At 51.7% G+C, this 25,402-nt stretch overlaps 3 protein-coding genes across 11 annotated transcripts; 1 reads left to right on the top strand and 2 right to left on the bottom strand.

Annotated features, from left to right (window-relative positions):
• Window positions 1-255: 255 nt before the first annotated feature.
• On the bottom strand, window positions 256-9,202 carry TARM1 (T cell-interacting, activating receptor on myeloid cells 1). 8 transcript variants are annotated; one of them, XM_043900350.1, is made up of 7 exons: window positions 8,932-9,159; window positions 4,121-4,199; window positions 3,868-3,903; window positions 3,438-3,728; window positions 2,840-3,109; window positions 799-936; window positions 256-474 (listed from the first exon to the last, which is right to left on the bottom strand). In XM_043900350.1, exons 1-7 carry the CDS (start codon window positions 9,013-9,015, stop codon window positions 470-472), a joined length of 903 nt encoding a protein of 300 aa, XP_043756285.1. In that variant the 5' UTR covers window positions 9,016-9,159; the 3' UTR covers window positions 256-469. The 8 variants fall into 8 exon arrangements, with proteins under 8 accessions (XP_043756285.1, XP_043756284.1, XP_043756286.1 ...); XM_043900349.1 differs by having other exon boundaries at window positions 2,840-3,136; window positions 8,932-9,154; XM_043900351.1 differs by having other exon boundaries at window positions 2,840-3,136; window positions 8,974-9,147.
• A 5,171-nt stretch (window positions 9,203-14,373) lies between these two features.
• On the bottom strand, window positions 14,374-21,360 carry OSCAR (osteoclast associated Ig-like receptor). 2 transcript variants are annotated; one of them, XM_043900339.1, is made up of 5 exons: window positions 21,179-21,360; window positions 20,335-20,367; window positions 17,432-17,794; window positions 16,071-16,352; window positions 14,374-14,910 (listed from the first exon to the last, which is right to left on the bottom strand). In XM_043900339.1, exons 1-5 carry the CDS (start codon window positions 21,213-21,215, stop codon window positions 14,780-14,782), a joined length of 846 nt encoding a protein of 281 aa, XP_043756274.1. In that variant the 5' UTR covers window positions 21,216-21,360; the 3' UTR covers window positions 14,374-14,779. The 2 variants fall into 2 exon arrangements, with proteins under 2 accessions (XP_043756274.1, XP_043756275.1); XM_043900340.1 differs by lacking the exon at window positions 20,335-20,367.
• Window positions 21,361-22,283: 923 nt separating this feature from the next.
• On the top strand, window positions 22,284-25,400 carry NDUFA3 (NADH:ubiquinone oxidoreductase subunit A3). The gene is made up of 4 exons (XM_043900348.1): window positions 22,284-22,419; window positions 22,639-22,713; window positions 24,259-24,336; window positions 25,249-25,400. The coding sequence occupies exons 1-4, from the start codon at window positions 22,410-22,412 to the stop codon at window positions 25,338-25,340; spliced, it is 255 nt and encodes an 84-aa protein (XP_043756283.1). The 5' UTR covers window positions 22,284-22,409; the 3' UTR covers window positions 25,341-25,400.
• The last annotated feature ends 2 nt before the right edge of the window (window positions 25,401-25,402 follow it).

The raw sequence follows: 25,402 nt of genomic DNA, 5'->3' as shown, positions 1-25,402 counted from the left end.
TATATGGATAGATGATAGACTAGGATGGATAGATAGGTGATAGATAAATAGATGGAATGATGGATGGATATATGGATAGATGATAGACTAGGATGGATAGATAGGTGATAGATAAATAGATGGAATGATGGATGGATATACAGATAGATGACAGATTAGGATGGATGGATGATAGATAAATAGAGTTATGGAGGCTGTGCCCTTGAGATGTGTGCCTTTAATTCTATGTGAATAATACCTCTCACTTAAAAGAGATTCTTTAGAAGAAGGAAACACACGTTTATTGGCGATCTGAGGAAGGAGCCTCCCCCTTGCCCAGTCCCCTGAGGGGCCTCTCCCTCATCGTCCACTCCTTGCTGGAAGTTCTCCCTTCCTTCTCTGGCTGGGAAGACCTTCACTTAGGGCTCTGCTGTCCGGTTCAGAATAAGTCATTCCACAGGCTTCTCCAGCTCTGGGGACCTGAGATCCTTCATCCTGAAGGTAAGCAAGGAGAAAAGGAGCAAGTGTTGTAGGAATATTTGACTGTAGAGAGTTAGCCACCATCTGAACTTCCCTGGGGGTCCCGTGGCTAAGACCCCCACTTACCCAATGCAGGGGGCCTGGGTTCGATCCCCAGTCAGGGAACTAGAGCCCCCCTGACCGCAACTAAAGATCCCAAGGGTCACAACTGAGACCCAGTGCAGACACGTAAGTAAATTTTTTAAAGAATAAGTTCTATGGTAGACTGTGGAGATTGAAAACCCCTGTATCATGATAGCAGCCCGTGAAAAGAGGTGTCCCGGACTGTTTTGCTTTTACCTGACTCCCCGCCGATGTGCCTCTGCCTACACCAGGCTTCCAGCAGGAAAGCCCCTGTGATAAACATGATTACAGCGGCTAGAGCTAGTCTGATGTGGTTCCCTGTGGTATAATCCGAGTTTATGGAAGGTCGGGAAGCTAAAAGAGAGAAGTGGATGAGCACGGACCATGCAAGGGTGTCATCTACCCAGCGTGACTCCTATACACCCGCCCGGTTTTCCTGGCCAGTGGTCAGCTGTACCGGCATTTAGGTTTTAATCATGGAAAAAATAAACAGTGCAGTGGTTCCACCTGCCTCCTCTGTTCTTTAATTCCCTCTGCCTTGCCATTTATCTTTCATTTATTTGTTATTTTTAAAAATATTTATTTGGCTGTGTTACATCTTAGTTGATGGGGTAGGATCCAGGGAACCAAGTCCAGCCCCCAGCATTGGGACTGCAGAGTCTTAGCCACTGGCCCACCAGGGAAGTCTCCATTTATTTGTTCCTTATCACATTTCCACTTTCCCACATGTCCTTTTGCCCTTCTACATCCATGAATCAGGAATTAAGAGATGCGGGCTGAATCCGTGGATCAGGAAGATTCCCCTGGAGAAGAGAACGGCCACCCACTCCGGTATTCATGCCAGGAGAATCCCATGGACAGAGAAGCCTGGCGGACTACAGTCCATGGGGTCGCAAAGAGTCAGACACCACTGAAGTGACTTCACACACACAGCCTTAGGAACAACTCGGAAAACCGAAGGTGCTCCGCAAAGCACTGCAATAATTCAGCAGCTTCATCTGCGTCCCCCTCCACCGCACAGACCTCCATGCCGGCAGTGAGTCTAGAAAACTGAGCTTAGTAGCTCAGCATCTGGACCTTGGAGGATCTCCGCTTCAGCCAAGAAGGGCTCCGGCCTGGCATTGGTCTTGGTTCCTAAAGAGAAGCCTGTGTTCGTGTCTTCACCTACACATCCCAGTCACTGCCAAGCTCTTCTCTAAACTGTCACCAGTAGTGTTCCCTGCAGGCAAAAGCCCCTGGGAGAAATTCGTAATGACACCACCTTGCTCAGTAAGGCCTCTCCCCATCTTGGGGTTGAGCGCACAGACCCTGATTTCTAATCATAAACATTCAGGTGGGGGGACTTCCCTGGTGGTCCAGTGGCTGAGACTATGCCCTCCCAATGCAGAGGGCCTGAGTTTGATCCCTGATTAGGGGACTAGATCCCACATGCTGCAACTAAAGATCCTGTGTGCTGCAACTAAGTGAAGCCAAATAAATAATAAAAATAAATTTTAAAAAGAGAGAGAGAAAGAAGTTGACAGAATTGAGAAAAGGAAAGCCTGTAGCATTCGGTGGAACAAAATTCTACCAGGAAGAAAAATCATCCCAGACAAATTCAAACAGTAAGTGACCTGAGATACGGACAGATGTTGCATCCATTTCTCTAAATTGAGAAATCACCACATGATGAGAACAACAACAACAAAAACTGCTCTTGAGAATAAAATCAAGATCACCAGGATAAGCCAAACTTTAAGAGATGCAAGAGTGGTAGAAGGAATTCTGAGGATGATGAGTTTGATCGCTTTGAAGAAAAGCAGGAGAAATTGACCAAGAATGTACAGCAACAAAAAAGGAGTAGAAAGTAGGAAAGAAAGGACATTAAAAAGAGGAGATAGTGCGGACTTCCCTGGTGGCCCAGGGGTTAAGAATCCGCCTTGCAATGCTGGGGACGCAGGTGCGATCCCCGGTCCGGGAGGACCCCACATTCCGTGGAGCCACTCAGCCCCGGCGCCACAATTACTGAACCAGCCCCGAGAGCCTGTGGTCCACGCGGAGAGAAGCCGCTGCAGTGAGAAGCCCGCCCCCTGCGGCAGAGCCCCGTCCGGGCAACCAGAGTAAGCCCAGGGGCAGCGACGAAGACCCAGTGCGGCCAAAAGTACATAAATGAATCAACTTTAGAAAAACAAGCGCAAGTGGTGTAGAAACGAGAGCCAAGGGGTAAGTCAATGCCTGACTTCGATTGAAAAAACCCTCCAATCGCGCGGAACCTTACCCGCCACCCAGAGCTCAAGGTGCGGGCTGGCCTGTGAAGTCAGGAAGGGGGCCCTGGCCTGGTAATACACGCAGCTGTAGTTCCCGCTGTCTCTGGCGCTCACGTTCCGCAGGGAAAAGTCGGTCTCCCGCCCGGCCGGTGCCCGGACCTGCACCGGCGCTGCGCTTCCTGCCTTGAGCAGAGCGAACATGACGGTCCTCAGGTCCGTGGCCGGCCGCTGGCATTGCAGGGTCACCTCCTGTCCTTCGATCACAGCGCCCCTTCGGTGGGCTTGGAGGGAAGGTTTACTGAGATACCCTGTGAGAAGGGGGACTCCCAGGTCACGGAGAGGAGCCTTGGGTGCCCCGCTTGCCCTGTTCTCCGGCAGGGGCTTCTTGCGGGACATGCAAATGACCTCTTTCTCTTTCTGCCCGACTCCAACAAGGAGATTTTCCCTCCTTCAAGCCCTGGATCAAGCCAAGGCATCACCTCGGTCCCTGCCTCTCTCCATCTCCCCTCCCAACAGCCCTGGAGGGGAGACCCGCTCTGCGTCTCTTGGTCCGCTCCCTCCCTCGTCCCCTGGCCCCGGGGCGTCCGTCCTTCCCAGGCGCCCCCTCACCCGTCACCAGCAGCAGCAGGGCGTCACTGGGCCCTGAGCTCCCGCGGGGATCCCCCGTCCCGTGCGATTCGCAGCTGTATTCTCCCGCGTGCTGGACAGTTACACCCGGGAGGTGGAATTCAGCCCGGCCCTCTGTGGAGTCGGGTGACTGGACCATCTCCCAGACGCGTCCCCCCTTCTTGAGAGTGAAGCTTACGTCCCTGGTGGGAGCCCCGCATCGCAGGGTCACGGAGCTCCCGGCGGGGACCACCGAGCTGGGCCAGGCCCTGAGGGAGGGCTTGGGAAGCGCCTCTGGAAGGAAGCGGGTCTCAGGTCTGGGGGCGCCCCACCCACCTGCTCTCGGGAAGCCCATGGGGGGAGGGGAAAGTGGGGGCCCCTGGAGAGGGTGGGGGGTGGGAAGGATCAGGAGGGTCCATGGAGAACCACTCACCAGCTCTTCCTCTGTCTGCTTGGCCGACACACAGCCCTGCAAGGAAGAGACACAGACACCAGGCTGGAGCCCGCGTCGTCACCTCCTGGCCCCCAGGGGCCGTCCTGGACTCCCGCCGGCGGGCGAGCGCACGTCCCCACGCTGGAGCCTGGGCGCTCCTCCACCCTGACCTCAGGGCTTCTCCTGGGCTGCGCTCACCCCCCAAGACCCCAGGACCTTTCTTGGCTCCGCAGAATCCCCCCGAGCCTCTTACCCTCTCCTTCTACCAGAGCCACGCTTAGTTTGACACGTCTTTCTCTCTCTCTCTCTTTGGCTGTGCTGCCCGTGGGCTCCTAGTTCCCACAGAGGTAGCAAGCAAACTTGTGGTCACCAAAGGTGAAAGAGAAGGGAGGGATAAGTTATGAGCTTGGGATGAGCAGGTTCAAGGACCTACTGTATAGCACAAGGAACCATTTTCAATATCTTGTAATAATCTGTGAGGGAAAACAATCTGAAAAGTGTGCATATGTTTGTATATACACACATACTAGTGTTAATGCCTGGATATGGTAGATACAGGTTTACCTGAGTACTAACATCTCTTTAAAACTAATATCAAGCCTGTTTTCCAACATTATTATAAGAGAGAGATTGATCTAACTCAGCAGATGTTGGTTAGGTCTGTGTGGCTAAGAGATTTCCTCTTTTTACCCCTGTGTGGACAAACAGTTCTGTGTCTTTGCAATGAAAGAGGGAAGTTACCAAGCCTTTGTGCTAAAATTGCATGAGTCAATCAAAAATATTATGTTTCATGTTTTGAAAAAAAGCAGAAGAGTAAATACCCAAAAGGTGAGAAGACCCAAATGTCCGTCAGAAGATCAATGGATTGTAAAAATGAGGCACATACACATAATGGAATACTATTCAGCCATGAAAATGAATGAAGTTCTGATACATGCTACAACATGGATGGACCTTGAAGACATTAGTCTAAGTGAAACTTGCCAGACACACAAAAACACAAATACTGTTATGAATCCACTTAAATACTTAAAACAGGCAAATTCATGGAGACAGAAAGTACAGTAGAAGGCACCAGGGGCTGAGGAGAAAGAGGAAGCAGGTTATTGGTTAACAAGTAGAGTTTATGTCAGGGATGATGAAAAAGTGTGGGCTGACGCTTTGCACAACGTTGTGAATGCCCGGAATACCTCTGAAGCACGTACTTGCAAATGTTTGAAAGGAGAAGGTTTTAAAAGTTTAAAGGTTAAAAGATCTCTGGAAGCGATTGTTAATGGAAGCAATGTCTAACCAGGTCAGAGGGGACTGAATGATAAAAGGAATAATAAACGTTGAATTCCCCCTCAGTCCAGTGGTTGAGTCCAAACTTCCACTGCAGGGAGCACCAGTTCAATCCCTGGTTGGGGAGCTAGGATGCCACAAGCTGCCCTGCGTGGCTGCAAAAAGAAAAGGAATAGAAAACATAAAAAGAGGTACTTGGATTTCCCTGGAAATCCAGTGGTTAAGAATCCTCCTGCCAGCACTGTTTACAATAGCCAGGACATGGGAGCAACCTAGATGTCTGTCGGCAGACAAATGGATAAGAAAGCTGTGGTACATAGACACAATGGAATATTCAGTTCAGTTCAGTTCAGTTCAGTCGCTCAGTCGTGTCCGACTCTTTGCAACCCCATGAATCACAGCACACCAGGCCTCCCTGTCCATCACCAACTCCCAGAGTTTACTCAAACTCATGCCCATCGAGTCGGTGATGCCATCCAGCCATCTCATCCTCTGTCGTCCCCTTCTCCTCCTGCCCCCAATCCCTCCCAGCATCAGGGTCTTTTCCAATGAGCCAGCTCTTCACATGAGGTGGCCAAAGTATTGGAGTTTCAGCTTCAGCATCAGTCCCTCCAATGAACACCCAGGACTGATTTCCTTTAGGATGGACTGGTTGGATCTTCTTGCAGTCCAAGGGACTCTCAAGAGTCTTCTCCAACACCATAGTTCAAAAGCATCAATTTTTCGGCACTCAGCTTTCTTCACAGTCCAACTCTCACATCCATACATGACCACTTGAAAAACCATAGCCTTGACCAGACGGACCTTTGTTGGCAAAGTAATGTCTCTGCTTGTTAATATGCTATCTAGGTTGGTCATAACTTTCCTTCCAAGGAGTAAGCGTCTTTTAATTTCATGGCTGCAATTACCATCTGGAGTGATTTTGGAGCCCCCCAAAAAAAAGTCTGACACTGTTTCCACTGGAATATTACTCAGCTATTTTTTCCAATAGAATATTACTCAGCTATTAAAAAGAACGCATTTGAATCAGTTCTAACGAGGTGGATGAAACTTGAGCCTATTATACAGAGTGCAGTAAGAAAGAAAAACACCAATACAGTATATTAACGCATGTATGTGGAATTAAGAAAGATGGTAACAACGACCCTATATACAAGACAGCAAAAGAGACACAGATGGAAAGAACAGACTTTTGGACTCTGTGGGAGAAGGCGAGGGTGGGATGATTTGAGAGAACAGCACTGAAACATGTATATTACCGTATGTGGCACAGATTGGCAGTCCAGGCTTGATGCATGAGACAGGGCACTCAAAGCCGGTGCCCTGGGACAGTCGTGAGGGATGGAGGTTCGGGATGGGGGACACGTGTACACCCATGGCTGATTCATGTCAATGTATGGCAAAAACCACCACAATATTGTAAAGCAATTAGCCTCCAGTTAAAATAAATAAATTAATTAAAAAAAAAAAAAGAATCCTCCTGCCAGTGCAGGGGACACGGGTTCGAGCCCTGGCCGGGGAAGATCCCACAGGCGGCGGGGCACCTAGGCCCGTGCGCCGTGACTACTGAGTCCGCCCTCGGCAACAAGAGAAGCTACTGCGGTGAGAAGCCCGATCACCACAACCGGAGAGTAGCCCCCACTCGCTGCGGCCAGAGAAAGCCCACACGCAGCAACGCAGGCCCAACGCAGACAAGAATTTAAAAATTACCTAATTAAACACTTAGCACTTCCTGAGCGTGGACTGCGTGTGTTATGTCGTAGCACGTGCTGGGCTGTGTTTGTCGCTCAGCCGTGCCCGACTCTTCGTGACCCCATGGGCTGTGGCCCGCCCAAGAATGCCATGCATGCTTGACCCTAATCGTGAAGGTAACCCTGAAAGAGGAGGAAACGTTCAGACATTGGCACGGTTTTCCCAGAGCTCCCGCAGAGGGCGCGGGCAGGAGCTGCGTCTCCAGCGAACGTGCTGCAGCCCTGCGTTTCCCTCTGAGAACACGCCTAAGACAGGTCTCTAAAACAGCCTCTGAAGCGAGGAACACGAGGAGCAGTTTGGGCATCAGAAATGTCTGATGATAGGAGAAGTGAAGGAAGTTCAGGTGTTAGTCGCTCAGCCGTGTCCGACTCTCCGCGACCCCGTGGACTGCAGCCCGCCAGGCTCCTCGTCTGTGGGATTTTCCAGATGAGAATACTGGAGTGGGTTGCCATGAGAGCAGAAAGCCAAGGGCAAAGGTCCTCGTGGAGGCGGGTTCTCCTCTCCAGATTTGCTGTGAATACCAGGCCTTGTTGGTTTCTGGAAATACTCATCGTGTGTCACCTCCTAGCTGCATAGCTGGAGGGCGGGGGGCATTCTGAACCACGCATCTTTTCCCTCCTCGGGCGTTTTCCAGCCCGTAAGTCCCATCAGGCATGCCCAGGGTGCTTCCATACCGAAGACCCCGTGTGTACATTCTCTTAACTGAATGTCGTGCCTGAGTGGAATCGTTTGGGGAGCTAGACCCTTCTAGGCTGAATTTGGCTTCCTCACATACCACCTGTGCAATCTGAAGCAAGCCCCTTGGTTCTGCAAACTCACATCCGAGTCCTAAGCTGTCGACACGGACCTGCCTGATCTGCTCTTGCAGGGTTTTGGTTTGGTTGGCTGGTTGGTTGGTTGGTTGGCCAAGGATCAGGGTGGTATCTCCCAAATGTGGAATATATTCCACTGGCGTTACATATGATGATTTTTGGTGGAAGGAAGGAAGGTTAAAGCATTTCATGACAAGGGATAGTTAGGGAGCTGGGATGCACATGCACACTGCTGTATTTAACTGGAGAACCAGCAAGGACATACCATAGACGCAGGGAGCTCTGCTGAGAGGTATGGGGCAGCCTGGATGGGAGGGGAGTTTGGGGGAGAATGAGTGCGTGTATATGTACGGCTGAGTCCCTTCCCCATTCACCTGAAACCATCACAACATTGTTTATAGGCTATACGTGCTCACTCGCTCAATCGTGTCTGACTCTTTGTGACCACATGGATGGTATGTAGCCCACCAAGCCCCTCCATCCATGGGATTAACCCAGCAAGAATACTGGAGTGGGTTGCCATTTCCTTCTCCAGGGGCATCTTCCCAACCCAGGGATCAAACACGTGTCTCCTGAGGTTCCTGCATTGGCAGGAGGATTCTTTACCATTGAGCCATTTGGGAAGTTTTGTTAATTGGCTATACCCCAAATCAAAAAGATTCTTTAAAAAACAGTAAAAAAAAAAAATCCCTGCATGACAGAATGCCATAAGTACTCTCATATTGCCTTTGATGATATCAACAAGAAGTCTATTTGAAACTAGCCTCCAATGTATCTTGATCATGGCTGATTGCCTTTCTAATAAAGAAATTGTGTATTTCAGGCTAAGAAACTTAACATGGAACAGTACACAGCATCTTCTAATGTTTATTATCTCGCTGCATTTTTTAATAGTTACCTTCTATGTGACACTGGACTTTTATGAATGGTATTGATATAGAGGCTCTAACTTACATATTTTTATGTGAGCAAAACAGTGTGAGTCAGTCTTAAGAAAAACACAAGGCCAGAAAACAAGAAAAGCACAAAGCCTATGAAGTTCAGGCATTCAGCAAACATCCCAAACAGAGTTGAGACAAGAGCAATCCCAGTTTGTTAAACAGTGGTTTAGAGGGAACATGTATATTGTGCTCCGATTTCCCACACATGATATGCACTCAGTAACTAAAGTTGATGTCCTTTCTGTCTCCAAGCCCAATGTAAACTTCTCACCAATTACCTTATTTTCTGCGTTCTCCACGTACGGCCCTGTGAGACTTACTGAGGCAGAGGAGGACAAGCAGTTTGGAGAGCATCGTGGCATGTCGGCTCGTCCAGGGGTCCTTCGGTTTTGCAGCCACAGAGAGGGGAAAAGCTGGAGTGACCAGCGCCTCACCGCCCCCGCCCCCTGGACTCCAGAGTGGGGACAGCAACAGTTTCCTTGGGCAGTTCAGTTCCCGCTCCCCACCCTTCCGGAAACGTGTTAAGGATGCCGATTGCAACACGTTTCTTGCACAAGAACTTGGCTCACAGAAAATCCTCACCTGCCTCGGGCAGATTTCAGGCTTCAGATAGGTAGCCCTCCAGATGCCTTAGGCATGAGCCTGAAGGATTCCTGAAGAGGTGACGGCACTTTGCCCTCGAGGATACTGGAAATTCCCGGCAAGCATCGGTTGGCTGGTAGACATGCCCACTGGCTAAGAACTAAGGGCTGTTGTCAAATTATTTCACAACAATAGGGTGGCAATGAGAATTCAGTTGATAAATTAGACTGCTAGAACCCATTGGTGGTCCAGTGGTTAGGACTCATTCTCACTGCTGGCGTCCCCAACAGGCTGTTTTGGTTAGCCTAAAGTTTAAATTAAACCATGTAGAGGCCAAAATGACTTCCCCATACCTCAATATGTGAACATTTCTTCCATCCTTTCCCCCTTTTAATTGTGACTCCTTTCACAGGAATCATTGATCATCAATATATTTTCCCAACATTGAGAGTGTGGCTCTTTTTTCTGCCTGCTCTGGGTCCAGCCATCTCCTTTGATGCTAGGCCCACTTTTTGTTTATATAATGCCTAGTTGTCCATGAAATTTCATCAGATATCATGAACAGGCTCCGAGGTATGCTAACAGGGAAATGTTTTATAGGCTGTTCATTTTATCATCTATACACAGTGGTCACACAAACATTGTACATATGCTTTAAGCAGACAACTTAAAGCCAGCAGTGTTACACATCATAAATAGTTATACTCTGTGACAACTTTATTGGGCAATTTTTCTATCCTGAACATTGGGGTCAGAAGTAGGATTAGAAACAAAATAATTACTTTCCATCAGCAGTCTCTGTTATCAAAATCAGATCAATATTCTAGGAGAACTCTGCTTCCTTAACAGAGACAAAACAAAATAAACTCAGTCTTGTATCATTTTACTGTTAATAACGACATTCATAAACCTAATTAAATTCAGTCTAATCTTAATCCTGACAACATACAAAATTCTTTTTTCAAAGTTCCTTTTTCATAAATCTTTTATCATTTTCTGGATCCAAACAACTTTGTTCTGTATTTTCTTATCCAGAAACAAGCAACTGTAGGACAAAATAATTATTTTTTTTCCCATCAAAAATACCTCTGTTCTTTATCCTTTCTCTTCACCAACAACACATGTTCTACTTGTTTTACATATAGAAATGTTTCCCTTATCATTTTCATATATCACAATTTTTAACCCTTGAAACCTTAACAAAACCAAGTGATTGAAATGATATGCCAGCACTTTCTGATTGCAAACTTAAAGAACATATTTCATACTTCTAAAAGTATATATTTTTTCACAGCATAATTTTTCTTTAATGGTACATCATGCATGTTTAATAAACCCAAACATCTTTAGTTTCCCTCTTGGTCTTATGAGAAGACAAAAGTAGGTAAATTTAGATTTGTTTGATTTGTAAGCACTTATATTTTTTAAGGCCAATTAAATAGAGCCCCTTTACAAATAAACCTCAGCAATGTTATCTAATGGCAAAAACACATGTTGAGACATACAAACCTCCAGACAAACAGAGATCTCTTTGCTTCATCTTTTTACATTTATTGAATTAGGCATTGCAATTAAACTTGCCAATTTATGGATAATAGAATAGTAAAATTTACATTCTCAGTTTTAAAAGGCTTCTATCTTTTCTTTTTCCTTGACTTGAAGTTTTATATTTAACCCAAGGCTGAAGATCCAGGCAAAGTGGAATGTGTTTGTATTTCAAGGACATGGTAACCACTAACTTCAAATTTTCTCCTAGGCACATTTTTGTTTTCCCAGGGTCTGATAAAAGAGTTTTATCAAACTAGATTTCTGTAATTGCATATGCAAAAAGAACTGGTTTTTTGGAATTTCAAGAGCTTCATCTTAACCAGTCTTCTCTGGAGCCTGAAGAATACTGCTGCCATACATTGTCCAAAAAAATCATTCTTTGGTCATAATTTTACAGATAAAATTTTTCTTAATGAATTGAACCTGAATCTCCCATTTTACATAACGCAACAAGAGTACCAGTCACCCAAATGGAATACACACTCACACGCCAAACGACAGATCAGTCATAACCTCTCTCCGAGGGTGACCCATAGAATCGCAAACAAACTCGTCCCCGAAATGGCCCTCAATGGTAGATGTCAGAACCAACTGGCAAAACGCCCAAATGACACTCAGCACTCACCAACGGCCCGCAATGGCAGACAGGTGTCAGAACCAATGGGCAAAAATGCCCAGATCGCAGTCAGCGCTCACAAATGATCATCAACATCAGACACAGGTCAGAACCAACTGGCAAAGTGCCCAAACAGCACTGCTGCTGCTGCTAAGTCACTTCAGTCGTGTCCGACTCTGTGCGACCCCATAGACGGCAGCCCACCAGGCTCCGCCGTCCCTGGGATTCTCCAGGCAAGAACACTGGAGTGGGTTGCCATTTCCTTCTCCAACGTGTGAAAGTGAAAAGTCAAAGTGAAGTCGCTCAGTCGTGTCCGACTCTTCACGACCCCATGGACTGCAGCCCACCAGGCTCCTCCATCCATGGGATTCTCCAGGCAAGAGTACTGGGGTGGGGTGCCATTGCCTTCTCCACCAAATAGCGCTAGCACTCACAAATGGGAAGGCTGGCTGTGTGCACACCGGTGGGCTTATCAGGTCTTGGAGCTCGTCTGCTCGTCCCAAATGCAAGTTTTCATCCCACCAAGAAAAGTATTGAGTTGGCAGCCAGTGCCGAACAGGGGAGAAACAGGGATGATCCTCAAAGCAAAAGGTTTTGGCAGCTGCTGGGAACATCCCCCAGATCTCCTACTCGGGGCTAGCTAACCACTTAGCAGCAGGTCGATATGCTGTTGTGGCCACAGCTCTCCCCTAGAAGACCCAGGAGAGCCAGGCGCTATGAAAGCCCAGGAGGCAGCTGTAGCCAGCTCCACGCTGGGCACCAACACCTGTTACTGAAAGGAGTTTGTGGATCCGGCTGCTCGCCACTCAGAAGCCAATAAACAGGCCAGGTTGGTGGAAAGGAAAGTTTGCCTTATTTCAGATGCCGGCAACTGAGCGGAGAGCCAGCTCCCCGCCCCCCTCCGCGGACAAGCAGGGGCTGATAGCTCTTACAGACAGATGGTGGGGGTGGGGGGGTGCTACATGCAGAAACAGCACAGTCATCTCTAAAAGTGGCCATCAGTGGTCTGAGCAGCATCATTTGGTTGTTTTAGGTACAGCTAATCTTCAGTTCCTGGTCATGTATGGATGTGAGAGTTGGACTGTGAAGAAAGCTGAGCACTGAAAAATTGATGCTTTTGAACTGTGGTGTTGGAGAAGACTCTTGAGAGTCCCTTGGACTGCAAGGAGATCCAACCGGTCCATCCTAAAGCAGATCAGTCCTGGGTGTTCATTGGAAGGACTGATGTTGAAGCTGAAACTCCAATATTTTGGCCACCTCATGTGAAGAGTTGACTCATTGGAAAAGACCCTGATGCTGGGAGGGACTGGGGGCAGGAGGAGAAGGGGACGACAGAGGATGAGATGGCTGGATGGCATCATCCACTCAATGGACATGAGTTTGAGTAAACTCCGGGAGTTGGTGATGGACAGGGAGGCCTGGCATGCTGCGATTCATGGGGTTGCAAAGAGTCAGACATGACTGAGCTGAACTGAACTGAATCTTCAGTTCCAGGGTCCACTTGTTCCCACTTCTTCGTGGTCAGTTCTCAGCTGACCACATGCCATGACCACGTGGCAGCTCATGTCCTGGGTAGAGTCTGGCCATCATGTAGTTAACTTCTCCACCTGGGGTTTCAGTATCTATAAGACAGCTCACAGGATATGGCTCAGAATAATGTCCACAGCCCTTGAGAAAGAACTAAGTGTCCTCGACTATGCTTAATGACATTATTATTATTATTTGGTCTCTTTTTGACAGCTTTCCTTTGTTTTCACACGTTCTCATTTCTCTGATTAAACTTAGTCTTTGACTAACATTTCCCACAGACAAAAAGCAGGCAGAGGACATTGGGGCAGGGCAATGACCATCCGGTCCTGTTTTGTTTCAATTCTTCACGTGTTGGGGACAAGGTATTGATTTAATTTGGCGGTCCCCAATGTTTTTGGCACCAGCGATCAATTCCGTGGAAGATTGTTTTTCCACAGACCGAGGGGGGTACGATGGTTGCAGGATGATTCAAGTGCATTACGTTTACTGTGCACTTTATTTCTACTATTATTGCATCAGCTCCACCTCAGATCGTCAGGCATTAGATCCCACAGGGTAGGGACCCCTGCTTCAATTCTCTCTAGAATTGACATGGGAGATGTTTTTAGTTTCTCCTTTCACAGGTGCAATCTCAGAAGGATCTGTAGGTTGTTCAAAGCTATCCACCCAGTGAGTGGTGGGGCTGTGGTTGTCCAAAATCAAAAACAACAACAAAAAAAGGAAGTCATCTTCTCCTCTGTAAAGTAGGAAGAGAGAAAGGAGAAGTTGAGAATTTTAGTAAAAACAGAAGAGGATGTGATCCACCAAAATTAGGCATAAATCAAGAACACATGAGTGAGTGATTAAGACTTGCTTAGGAACGGAAAATGTGTGCATGAGCATGAGAAAGGCATCAGATTGCCAGATAAAATGAGAATTAAGTTAATAAACCCAGGAGAAACTATGGGAGTAGCCAGGGCTTCCAGAAGGGAGAGTTTAGGGTCCAGGTCAAAGGTCGACTGCACAGACGCCACTGGCTATTGCCTGAGCAACAGACCCTGCCTCTTACTGATAAGGTGGGCTCGGGAAAGTAGCTGTGAGCCCATGAATCTGTAATCGGAGAAGAAATTCCGCAGGGTCTGAACTTGGTCTTCCTCTGGGGAAGATCTGCACAGGACTTTGGAAGAGGTTTGTGTGGCCACCAAGAGTGACGTCATGAAGAGAATGATGGTGACTTGTTTAAAAAGGTGAGCTGGAGGGACTTCCCTGGTGGCCCAGTGGCTAAGACTCCACACTCCCAATGCAGGGGCCCAGGTTCAATCCCTGGTCAGGGAACTAGATCCCACATGCCACAACCAAGACCCATAGCAGCCAAATAAAAAATATATATATATTAATAATAAAAAAATAAAAGGTGAGTTGGAGCATGAACAAGTGAAAAGCAACAATCACAACGAGAATTTCGTTCGGTTCTGTGAGTCTGAGAGAAGCAGCTCTTATACAGGAGCTGACATTTATTGAGCATTGTCGACGTAATCCTAGTCAAGTATTTCCAAAGCTTCCATTTTCCCGCCAGGGCGGCGGAGGCTGGGAAGTGTCGCTTTCCTAATATCCCACAAGGAGTGAGTAGCGGCACTGGGATTCGATCTCAGGACTTACTGGTTAGGAAGGCTTAACCATCGACAGTGCCTTCTACTGATCTGGGAGGTCCTGGAGATACGACCCAGAAGGACGATCCAGGGCGCCGTGCAAGGTCAATATTACTGGGGAAGCTGGGCTGTGGGGCTGCTGGCAGGGCCGGTCCAGCCATGGGACCCCAGGGTCTTCTCCCTCCTCTCTGGGAAGTCTTCTCTGCCCGCCCGGGCTCAGGCTCAGACGTTGCCAGAGGCGCGATGCTGGCTGTGCCAGTCGAAAACGACCAGGGCGCCCAGCGAGATGAGGACCAGGCCCGCCAGCGCCAGGCGGAGGACGTTGCCCTGAGTGTAGTCCGAGGCGCCCGAGCCTGCGGGGCCAGCAAGGGAGAGAGGCGGTCAGCGTCCCCGTCAGACCTGCATCCCCGCCCGTCCTCTGGGTCTCTAACCTCCAGAGCGGAGCTGCGAATTTAACTTCCAGTGTCACCCTTGAAGGGGCTGCCTGGGAGCAGGGCTTCGACCCCCGGGCCTGAGGGAGGAGGTGTGGGGTCTGGACCCCGGGTCTGGGGGAGGAGGTGTGGGGTCTGGACCCCGGGTCTGCGGGCGGAGGTGCGGGTCCTGACCCCGGGTCTGGGGGCGGAGGTGTGGGTCCTGACCCCGGGTCTGGGGGAGGAGGTGTGGGGTCTGGACCCCGGGTCTGCGGGCGGAGGTGCGGGTCCTGACCCCGGGTCTGGGGGCGGAGGTGTGGGGTCTGGACCCCCGGGTCTGGGGGGCTGAGGTGTGCGGTCTGGACCCCGGGTCTGGGGGAGGAGGTGTGGGGTCTGGACCCCCGGGTCTGGAGGCGGAGGTGCGGGTCCTGACCCCGGGTCTGCGGGCGGAGGTGTGGGGTCTGGACCCCCGGGTCTGGGGGCTGAGGTGTGCGGTCTGGACCCCGGGTCTGGAGGCGGAGGTGCGGGTCCTGACCCCGGGTCTGCGGGCGGATGTGTAGGTCCTGACCCCGGGTCTGCGGGCGGAGGTGTGGGGTCTGGACCCAGGGTCTTGGGGCGGAGGTGTGGGGTCTGGACCCAGGGTCTGGGGGCGGAGGTGCGGGTCCTGACCCCGGGTCTGCGGGCGGAGGTGTGGGGTCTGGACCCCGGGTCTGGGGGAGGAGGTGTGGGTCCTGACCCCGGGTCTGGGGGCGGAGATGTGGGGTCTGGACCCCGGGTCTGGGGGAGGAGGTGTGGGGTCTGGACCCCCGGGTCTGGGGGCTGAGGTGTGCGGTCTGGACCCCGGGTCTGGGGGCTGAGGTGTGGGTCCTGACCCCGGGTCTGGGGGCGGAGGTGCGGGTCCTGACCCCGGGTCTGGGGGCTGAGGTGTGGGTCCTGACCCCGGGTCTGGGGGCTGAGGTGTGGGTCCTGACCCCGGGTCTGGGGGCGGAGGTGCGGGTCCTGACCCCGGGTCTGGAGGCGGAGGTGCGGGGTCTGGACCCCGGGTCTGCGGGCGGAGGTGCGGGTCCTGACCCCGGGTCTGGGGGCGGAGGGCAGCCGCTCACCCTCGGCGCGGACCACCAGCGGCTCGCTGCGCGCCGACAGCACGTAGGGGGCGGAGGGCGTGTGGTAGTAGCAGCTGTAGGTGCCGGGCGCGCGCGCGCCGATCAGCGGGAAGTCCGCCCAGGGCTGCTCCGAGTCCCGGTACTGCAGCGGGGCCGCCTCGCCCTCGCGGTAGAGCGCGAAGCTCATGCCCCGCAGGCGGCCGGCGCAGCGCAGGCTCACGTTGGCCCCGGGCGCCACCACCGGCGCCGGCAGCGCCACCAGCGAGGGGCGCGGCAGCTCGTCTGCCGGACGAGGAGGTGGGAGGGTCGGGGGTCCGCCTCCCTCCCTCCCTCATCCCTCCCCCACTCTCTCCCCATTCTCCCCTCCCCCCACTCTCTCCCCTTCTCTTTCCCGCTCCCCTCCCTCCCCCCCTCCTCTCCCTCCCCCCTCCTCTCCCTCCCCCCTCCTCTCCCCCTCCCCTCCCCCTCCCCCCTCATTCTCTTTCCTCCCCCTTCTCTCCCCTCCCCTCCCCCTCTCTCCTCCCCCTCCCTCTCCCCGTTCTCTCTCCTTCCCTCTTCCCTCCCCTCCCCCCACCCCGTTATCTCCCCTCCCCTCTCCCCACCCCCTCCTTCCGCTTTTCAGCACTCTCCTCCCCCCATCGCCCCCCCCACCCCCATTCTCTGGGCCCCTGTCTCCCTGCCCATCCCTCTCCTGCAGTCCCGGCCAGTGTCTGCACGCCTCTGCCTTCTCCGTGGTCTCCCCCAGCCCCTGTGTGTCTGCCTCCCTCTCCCCCCCACTTCTTCCCACGGTCCCTGTGCTCACTAAAATGCTCTGCTTTTAACCTCCCCGTCGTGCACGTTTTGCTCTCCGTCGGGCTCAGAGGCTGTCTCTCTCTCCCAGGGTTTCTCAGCTTCTTGGTGGATCTTAGTTCCCCGACCAGGGATTGAACCTGCACCCTCGGCAGTCAATGCTTGGAAACCTAACCACTGGACCACGGGTGATTCCCATTAGTGACATTTTTTGATAAGTCTGGATGATTCTTTAGGGGTGGGTGTTGGGGGGGATTATACTGTCTTGTATACAGGGTGTGTTATAACATCTCTGGCCTCTAACCCATGTGACGCCCATAGCACACCCTTCCCCTGTCAGGAAAAGCAGAAATGTCTCCAAATGTTGCCAGACCCGGGGGAGGGGGGGCGGAAATGGGTGGGTGGGGGGCGGGGGGAGGTGCATAATCACCCCTGATTGAGAATTCTGTCTCCATGTAGCTCTTTTTGTATGTGTCATTGTGCAAGCTCCTCTCCATATATAGATGGGTCCTTCCTTGTCCCCCCATCCCACCTGTGTCCCTTCTCCGCAGCCTGCTCCCCTGGGACCTCACCTGTCACCAGCAGTTCTAGGGCATCACTGGGGTGGGACCAGACATCTGGCCCCCAGCCTTGCCTCCAGTAGCAGCATTGGTAACTGCCCCCCTGGGCTGGGGTCACCTCCTCCAGGAAGAACTCCGCCTGTTCCGCAGGTACATCCCGGTGAATCACAGCAGTGGGCTCTGCAGACCTGAAGAGTGCAAACCTCCAGGCGGGCTGGGGTGTCTGGCACCTCAAGGTGACATTGACCCCAGGGGTCACAACAGCAGCGGGCTGAGCGCCCAGCCACGGCCTGGGGCTGGAGGCTGGGGAGCCTGAGTAAACGTGGCTGCCTGGGTCCTCGGACTTCCCGGGAGCCCAAGGAGACGCGCGCGCAGCTGGAGGAGGAGGAGAGGCTCCTTGAGAATCACTGCCCCTTTCTCAGCCTCAGATCCCCGCTCCTAAAATGGGGAGACACTGGACCCCAACCAAGGCTTTCAAAACTGGCTGTACGTCAGGGGAGCGAGGCATCGTCTCCTGTTTCAAATATCACTTCAAGGGATTGGATCCCAGAAACCTGTGAACTCAAATTGCCCTTCAGAATACTTGTAACATATTTGACGTATTTCAACAGTTGCCCAAACTTGCCATCTATCTGGGGGGAAAGAATTGTTGGGTCCCTACCTCACACCATTCCCCCAAGCAAATTCCAGATTAATGTAAAGAATTACATGTGCTTTTTTTTTTTTTTTGAGCTATAAAAGTATCAGAAAAAAATATAGGAAAATGTATTTGTCTTTGGGGTTGAGAAGGCTGTCTCAAAATGTAAAATGAGAAGTTCAGAAGGGAAAAGGTTAATTAATTTGGCCATTTCAACCTTTTAAAGCTGCATATGAGGAAAGACATGTTAATGAAGCTAGAGGACAAGTGACAGCACTGTCAGAAATGGCTTATTCACAAACCACATAGATTAAGAGTGTGGACGGACTTTCCTGGTGGACCAGTGGTTAAGACTTTTGCCTTCCAACGCGGGGGTGGGGGTGGGGGGTGGGGGTGTGGGTTCGATCACTGATGGGGGAGTTAAATCCCACATGGCTGTGGCAAAAAAAAACCCAAACAAACCATAAAACAGAAGCAATATTGTAACAAATTCAATCAAGACTTCAAAAACCTGGTCCACATTTAAAAAAAAAAAAAAAGCGTCAAAAGAAATCTTAGAGCCAATTCAACCGAAAGTCAGGCAAAACATATGAACAGGCAATTCACAGAGGAAGAAGTCCAATTGACCAAAACACATCTGGGGGTTACAATGTGAAAGTCACTCCACGGTAATACTACTTTTTAAAAAATTAACACAATAGTAAGACATTTTTGCCTCTCAGGTTGTCAAAAATAGATAAATAAATAAAATAATGGTTAACTTTGTGTTTGGGAGAATATGTAGTAAAACAGGTGCTTAGGTGCATTCAACCGCACCTTTTGAGACAGCGGTTTGTCAGTTTCTATCAAGATACACAAAGGATACGACCAGCCACTCAATAAGTCCACCCTAGACAAATGCACTTAAGTGAACATGAAAAGTTCACTGAAATGCGCACTGCAGCGATGAATGTGAGGGTAAGCACTGGAAGCAACCTGAATATAGACCAGGAGAACCAACTAAACTAGAACCCATCCCTACAATGGCAAATGCCAGATAGCAATTTTTAAAAAGAGAGAGAAAAAAAGTAGAACCATCTATAAGGACATGGAAATGTATCCAAGAGCAATTACAGAGTGAAAAATGTAAGATGTAGAACACTGTGAGTCACGACATACCAGTTTTGCTTTGGGGGGGAAAAAAAAGAAGCACAAAACTACATGTGTGTGTTAGAATGCATGGACATTTTTTTATAAGGATTCAGAAATTATATCAGGAAGATGAGGAAAGGGATGACAGCAGCTGCTATACATCCTTTAATAGTAATTAATGGGGGTTTTGGCCTCGCTGTGTGGCATGTGGACCCTTACCCCACCAGGGACTGAACCCATCCATGCTCCCTGCAGTGGAAGCATGGAGTCTCAACCACTGGAACACCAGAGAAGTCTGATGATAATTTTTAAAACCATGAATATATGTTAGCTTTAGCATTTAAAACTTTAAAAATTGATAACTAAGGTATTAATGGTTTTCTAGGCGATTCTTATTTGGAGCGTAGTTGGGGGGAAATTAAGAGGAAGACGAGATCTCCCTCATCAGAAACCCTGGAAAGAAACCCAGAGTCATCTCAGGGTGGAGAACCACACTTTCCAAATGGGGGAATAATAACGGGCTGCCGGAGACCCTATTTCCTGAACCCCACACTTCGCCATGTGGTTTTGTTAAATCCTCACAACAGCCCATTTTACAGAGAAAACTGAGTCTTAGCATGCAGCGGTTTGTTCAAGGTCATAAATGAATATGAGGGTGAAACCGGGGTTCCCGTTTAGGTCTCCTTCACGCCAATGTGCATGACCTTCCCGACTTCTCTGCACTGCTCACTAAAGTGAATACGGGACTTGCCTGGTGGCACAGTGGGTAAGAACCCCCCTGCCGGTGCAGGGGACACCAGTTCGAGCCCTGGTTTGGAAGGATCCCACATGCCACGGGGCAACCAAGCCCGTGTGCTGCCACTACTAAGCCCGCGCACTGACAGCCTGGGCTCGGCAACAAGAGAAGCCACGGCAGGGAGACGCCTGTGGCCACAGCTAGAGAAAACACACAGCGCAGCAACCACGATCCAGCGCGGCAAAAAGTAAATAAAAATAAAGTGAGTGAGGAAGGGAGGAGGGAAAGAAAGAAGAGAGGACAGGGAAGTAAGGAAATCTGGGGTGAGGGTGGGCACCAAAATAAAGGCTGAGTAGCTGGAAATGGGATGTCAGAAACACGTGGGAGAATGGGGGGGGGGGTGTTACTCACCAGCTGGAGTGATGTCTGCAGGACACACCAGCCCTATAGAGGGTTGGGGGGGTGGGGGGGGGTGGGGGCTTGGTCTTGTCAGAGCCTTCACCTGCTCCCAGCCCTACCTCCCTGCGCGCCCAGGAATCCAAGTCCCTGGGCTCTCTTTCCTCCAAGAAACAGGAATCTTGCCCAAACTTCCTCCTCTCTCAGCAGCCGTAAACTCAGACTTCCAATGCCCACTTATCTCAGAGACCAAAAGCCTGGACCCAGGCAATTCCCTGGCGGTCCAGTGGGTACAGCTAAGCGCTCTCAGTGCCAATGGCTGGGGTTCGATCCCGGGTTTGGGGAACTAAACTCCCACAAGCCACGCCACACAGCCAGAAAAACAAAACAAAGCCTAGACCCAAACCCCTCTTTCCTGTACACCCAAGAATTCAGGTGCTTGGACTCCCCCTTTTTCAGGAGACAATAATCTGAGCGCATAGTTCTCCTCTCTGGGGCGTGGGGGTCTGGGTCCCCGGCTTCCCCCTTTCACAGGGACCCAGGTGTCTCAGCTGCCATCTCTCTGTTACATCAAGATTTAGGACTGGACAGTCCCGGTTCCCAGGAATTCAGGTCCCTAGCCCTCTCTTGCTTCAAGATCTAGAGCATCCTGCTCCCCAGCTTCCTCCTCTCCCAGGAGCCCAGGAATCTGGGATCCCCCTGTCCTCTTACCTTAGGTTCCAGGGGTCGGAGCCCCGTCCTGTCACTTTAACCTAGAATTCCCTCTGAACCCTCAGCTAGGGTCTCTTGATCACCCGCACCTGCCCTCAGGGAGACCCAGCCCAGCCCGGGACCCAGGGGGAAGGGGTGGGTGTCTCACAGAGAGTCAGCAGCTGCAGGCTCAGCACCTCCGCCATAGTGGGCAGTTCTCGGTTGGAGCGGGAAGAGCAGCCGGGGCTCAGCCGTGTCCCGTCACCTACCGGAAAGTGAGGCAACTTCAGAAAATCAGAGCCGTGCTCAGGGAAGGGAGGAGGAGCGAGGTGGGGGCCCCTGGGTGATTGTGTCATGGCCTTATGGTGCTTTGGGAAAAGTCAGGAGAGTGGGCGGTCATCACTGTTGTGTTCATTAGGCTAAAAAAAAAAAAAAAAAAAAAAGCTAGCGCCTATTACGTATCAGAACCTGTGCTGCCCGGTGGGGGGGCGGACGGTGGAGGGGGACAGAGGAGAGTCAGACCCCATTATTGTGCTCCAGTAGTTCCCAGCCTGCTATCAGGAAAGCCACATCCCGACCAGGTTAGTTAAAACGGAACGAAAAGACGTGCGCTAGAATGGGGGTCTTCCCAGGTGGCTCAGACGGCAAAGAATCTGCCTGCGATGCAGGAGACCTGGGTTCCATCCTTGGGTAGGGAAGATTCCCCTGGAGAAGGGAATGGCAACCCGCTCCAGTAGTCTTGCCTGGAGAACTCCATGGACAGAGGAGCCTGGCGGGCTACAGTCCATGGGGTCGCAAAGAGTTGGACATGACTGAGCTACTAACACTTTCACTACGTTTTCTCAGGATGGAGATCACACGGGGCACTGTGAGACCCACAGAAGGTCCCTGACCCTTCAGGAATGAGAGTTAGGGTTTGCAGGACGAACTGGTTTTGGGCTAAGACCTCAACTGATAGATTGATCATTTGTCCTCTCGCAGACTCCGTTTGCCCATCTGTAAGATGGGCTCTCAGAAGTAAACTGTAAATGAGGACTGGTGCACTCCGCTTTAGCTGGGCTGCAGTAGGAGGACTGGAAGTTACTCCTCCGTAACGACGTTCTGAGAAAAGCGAGCCGCGGCAGGTGTGCCGCGACAGGCTCGCGTTTAAATCCACAGCGCCGCCGTCTTCCCTACAGCCTTCAGCACCGACCGCAGTTCTCCAATACTACGCACGCGCTGACTCAGCCCGTGGAGGCTCGCGGGTATGGACTACAACTCCCAGAGTAGTCCGCGCCGCCACCACCTCGGATAGCCGTTCTGCGCCACTACGCAAGCGCGGACTCAGACTGCGGGGGCCGTGCTCAAGGACCACAACTCCCAGAGTGCTCCGCGCCCTCTCCGCAGCCGCCGCGACCAAGATGGCTGAGAGTGAGTTCGGGTTCTGCCGGCGCGTGAAGCTGGTTCTAGGAACCCCGGGTGGTGCAGGAGCTAGGGCAACGCGGAGCCCCTGTGGAGCCAGTGGGATCCGGGCCGGAGGGGGGTGCGGAGGTTACGAGGGGTCTCCTCCAGGGCGGTGTTGACGCAAGAGGGATAGAGGTCACCGGAGGCATCACCTGCGAGGGTGACCCTTCTCACCCCTCCTTACAGGAGTCGCAGCCTTCCTCAAGAATGTCTGGGCCAAGGAACCTGTGCTAGTGGCATCCTTCGCCATTGCGGGCCTCGGTGCGTGAGTGTCCCTGCTGCGAATGTGCATCACCCGCAACCGGCGTCCCAGCTTTACCTTCCATCCCGTAGAGGTCCCATCGCTCCCCGCCCATCATTCCGTTCTGTGGCGCGACCCTCGCCCTCAACATCCCTTGTCCCCTCATCATTCCAGCCTGTACCCCGAGCCGCGACCCTTGCCCTCAACATCCCGTGTCCCCCCATCATTCCATCTTGTACCCCCAGCCCCGACCCTCACTCTCAACATTCCGTGTCCCCGCTAGTTATCCAACACCCCAACTCCTAATATTCTGACCCCTCCACCACCCCATCACTCCTCACCCCGTATGCACCCACCCAAGAGTTCTATAATCCCTTGAAAGAAGTTCTCAATCCTAGTTGTCCATTATAAATACTTAACCCCTTTAAAAAAATAATAAATGAAAAGTAATATCATCTCCTCCCCGTTGCCCCTCACCACCCCCCCACCACCAGATTCTGAACTGAGTTGGGCGAGGGGTGGTGCGGGGGAGAGGGGGGTAGGTGGAGCTCGGGCATCTGGTATCTGGTGAAAATTCTCCGGTGACTCTCACGTGCCTCCCTGATGGAGAACCTCAGCCCTGGAACTGGACTGCTCAGACTTTCAGGGGTGGGAGTGGGGCTCTCCCTCTGATTCAGTAGGGCTGGGAGCAACCCGGGCTGCTGCGCTAAGTTCCCAGGCCTAAGTAGCGCTGGCGGACACGCCCCACACTGGGTGAAGTTCCGGACCACAGTTGTCCGGCTCGGCAGCCACGGCCCACTTCCGCCCCAGAGCTCTTGAAAGGGGCTGGTATGAACTGAGATGGGCGGTGTAAGACTCATGTAAGGTATGTGCTGGATTTCAAAGACTTACTATAACAAAAAGTATATACCCTTGATATATTGAAATAATATTTTGGATATACCTGGTTCATTTTTTTAATTTGTGCCTTTTAATTTTAATGTGGCTATTCAGTTCAGTTGCTCAGTCATGTCTGACTCTTTGCGACCCCATGGACTGCAGCACACCAGGCCTCCCTGTCCATGTAAATTGCATCGCTGGTTCTTACCTTCCTGTCTGACAGTGTTGGCCTGGAACACGCCTTTATACGCTCTGCCCCACCTCCCCATGACTCCCGGCTCCCACCCCAGACAGACTGTGGTTTCTCAATGATTGTTCTTTGAACCTCCCCCTCCCCCTCAGTTTTTTAACAGTTCTGATGCCTCTGGAACATTCCCAAGACACCCCCTGACCCATACCCCCCAATATGCTCCACGACTCAAATGTACTCCTTCCGTGACCACCCTTCTTCCCTCCCTTGCCCTCCAGGTCCCGTGTCTGTGAGTACTTGGCTTTCACCAGCCTCTGAAAAGTGTTATAAACCCTTCTGATGTATGGGGCTCCCAGGGTGCCAAGGGGCGTCCTGGAGGTGCTGAACGCCCTCCCTCCTCCCCTCCACGCGCTGACCCCCATTTGGCCAAAGCTCGGCTTCTGTCTGCGGGGGTCTCCTCCTTCCCCTGGGCCTCACGCCTGTTATCTCTCCGCAGCTGTAATCGTGCCCACACTCAGCCCCTACACCAAGTACTCGCTCATGATCAACCGGGCCACACCGTACAACTACCCAGGTGAGTGAGGCCTCCCTGTGCTGGGGGAGGGCAACCGTGGGCAGGCGCTTCGTCCGCAGGGATCCAAGATTCTGCAGTGCAGTCTGGACTCTGTCCTCTCATCCTTCAGTAGATAGACTCCACATGCCATCAAGTTCACTTCTTTTTTTACATTTATTTGGCTGCTCCGGGTCTTAGTTGCGGTACTCGAGATCGTCATCTTCACTGCAGCATGTGGGATCTTTACTTGTGGCACATGGGAGCTAGCTCCCTGACCAGGGGTTGCACCTGGACCCCTGTCTTGGGAGCACTGAGTCTTAGCCACTGGGCCACCGGGGAGGCCCCTCTTGTCTATCTTTGCACTTTGTGAGTTTCTGTGGTAGTTTCAGATTTATGTCCTTGTCTGGGTTCCCAGCCTCTGTTGCTTTCCCAACTGTTGACTTTTTGGGTCTCTGCCTCTCCAGGCCTGTCCTGCTTCCCCATCTCTGTTGGGTCTTTCCCTGGGGCTCCTTTCTATGTCCATCATTCTGGCTTTTCATGTCTCTAGGTCTCTATCTCCCTGCTTCCCTACATCTCTGACTCTCTGACCCTTGGTGGTGGTGCTTGAGTGGCTAAGTCTTGTCCGACTCTTGTGACTCCACAGACTATAGCCTGCCAGGCCCCTCTGTCCATGGGATTTCCCAGGCAAGGATGCTGGAGTGGGCTGCCATTTCCTCCTCCAGGGCATCTCCTCGACCCAGGGATCAAACCCTGTCTCCTGCATTACAGACAGATTCTCTGCCCCTGGGCCACCAGGGAAGTCTTCTCTGACCCTTACTTTCTCATCTCTCCCCTGGGGTCCTGTTTCTCTGTCTGAATGTAAAGCTGACAGGCCAGCCCTTCTCTGGGGGCCTTGGTGATCTGCTGGTCTCAGCGGCCCCCTCTTGTCCACAGTGCCCCTCCGAGATGACGGGAACATGCCTGATGTGCCCAGCCACCCCCAGGACCCCCAGGGCCCGAGCCTGGAGTGGCTGAAGAGACTGTGAGCGCCTCCGTTGACAGGGAGCGGCCCCCGCCCCGATGCCCCAATAAATGCATGAAAACCAGC

Source organism: Cervus elaphus, chromosome 4, assembly GCF_910594005.1.
Source record: "Cervus elaphus chromosome 4, mCerEla1.1, whole genome shotgun sequence".
NCBI lineage: Eukaryota > Metazoa > Chordata > Mammalia > Artiodactyla > Cervidae > Cervus > Cervus elaphus.
The sequence above is the reverse complement of the archived record's forward strand: the minus strand, read 5'-3'. Positions and strand labels throughout refer to the sequence as shown.

Bases quoted from the DNA above. Each gene is read 5' to 3' on its own strand.
- NDUFA3 (XM_043900348.1), top strand. The intron at 22,714-24,258 runs GTGCGTGAGTGT...ATCTCTCCGCAG, and splicing joins CTTCGCCATTGCGGGCCTCG to CTGTAATCGTGCCCACACTC. The intron at 24,337-25,248 runs GTGAGTGAGGCC...TCTTGTCCACAG, and splicing joins CACACCGTACAACTACCCAG to TGCCCCTCCGAGATGACGGG.
- OSCAR (XM_043900339.1), bottom strand. From the start codon at position 21,215: ATGGCGGAGGTGCTGAGCCTGCAGCTGCTGACTCTCT. The intron at 20,368-21,178 runs GTGAGACACCCA...AACCCTCTATAG, and splicing joins CCTGCAGCTGCTGACTCTCT to GGCTGGTGTGTCCTGCAGAC. The intron at 16,353-17,431 runs GTGAGGTCCCAG...CTCGTCCGGCAG, and splicing joins CCTAGAACTGCTGGTGACAG to ACGAGCTGCCGCGCCCCTCG.
- TARM1 (XM_043900349.1), bottom strand. From the start codon at position 9,015: ATGCCACGATGCTCTCCAAACTGCTTGTCCTCCTCTGCCTCAGTAAGT. The intron at 3,904-4,120 runs GTAAGAGGCTCG...TCTTCCTTGCAG, and splicing joins GGCTCTGGTAGAAGGAGAGG to GGCTGTGTGTCGGCCAAGCA. The intron at 3,729-3,867 runs GTGAGTGGTTCT...GCTTCCTTCCAG, and splicing joins AGCAGACAGAGGAAGAGCTG to AGGCGCTTCCCAAGCCCTCC.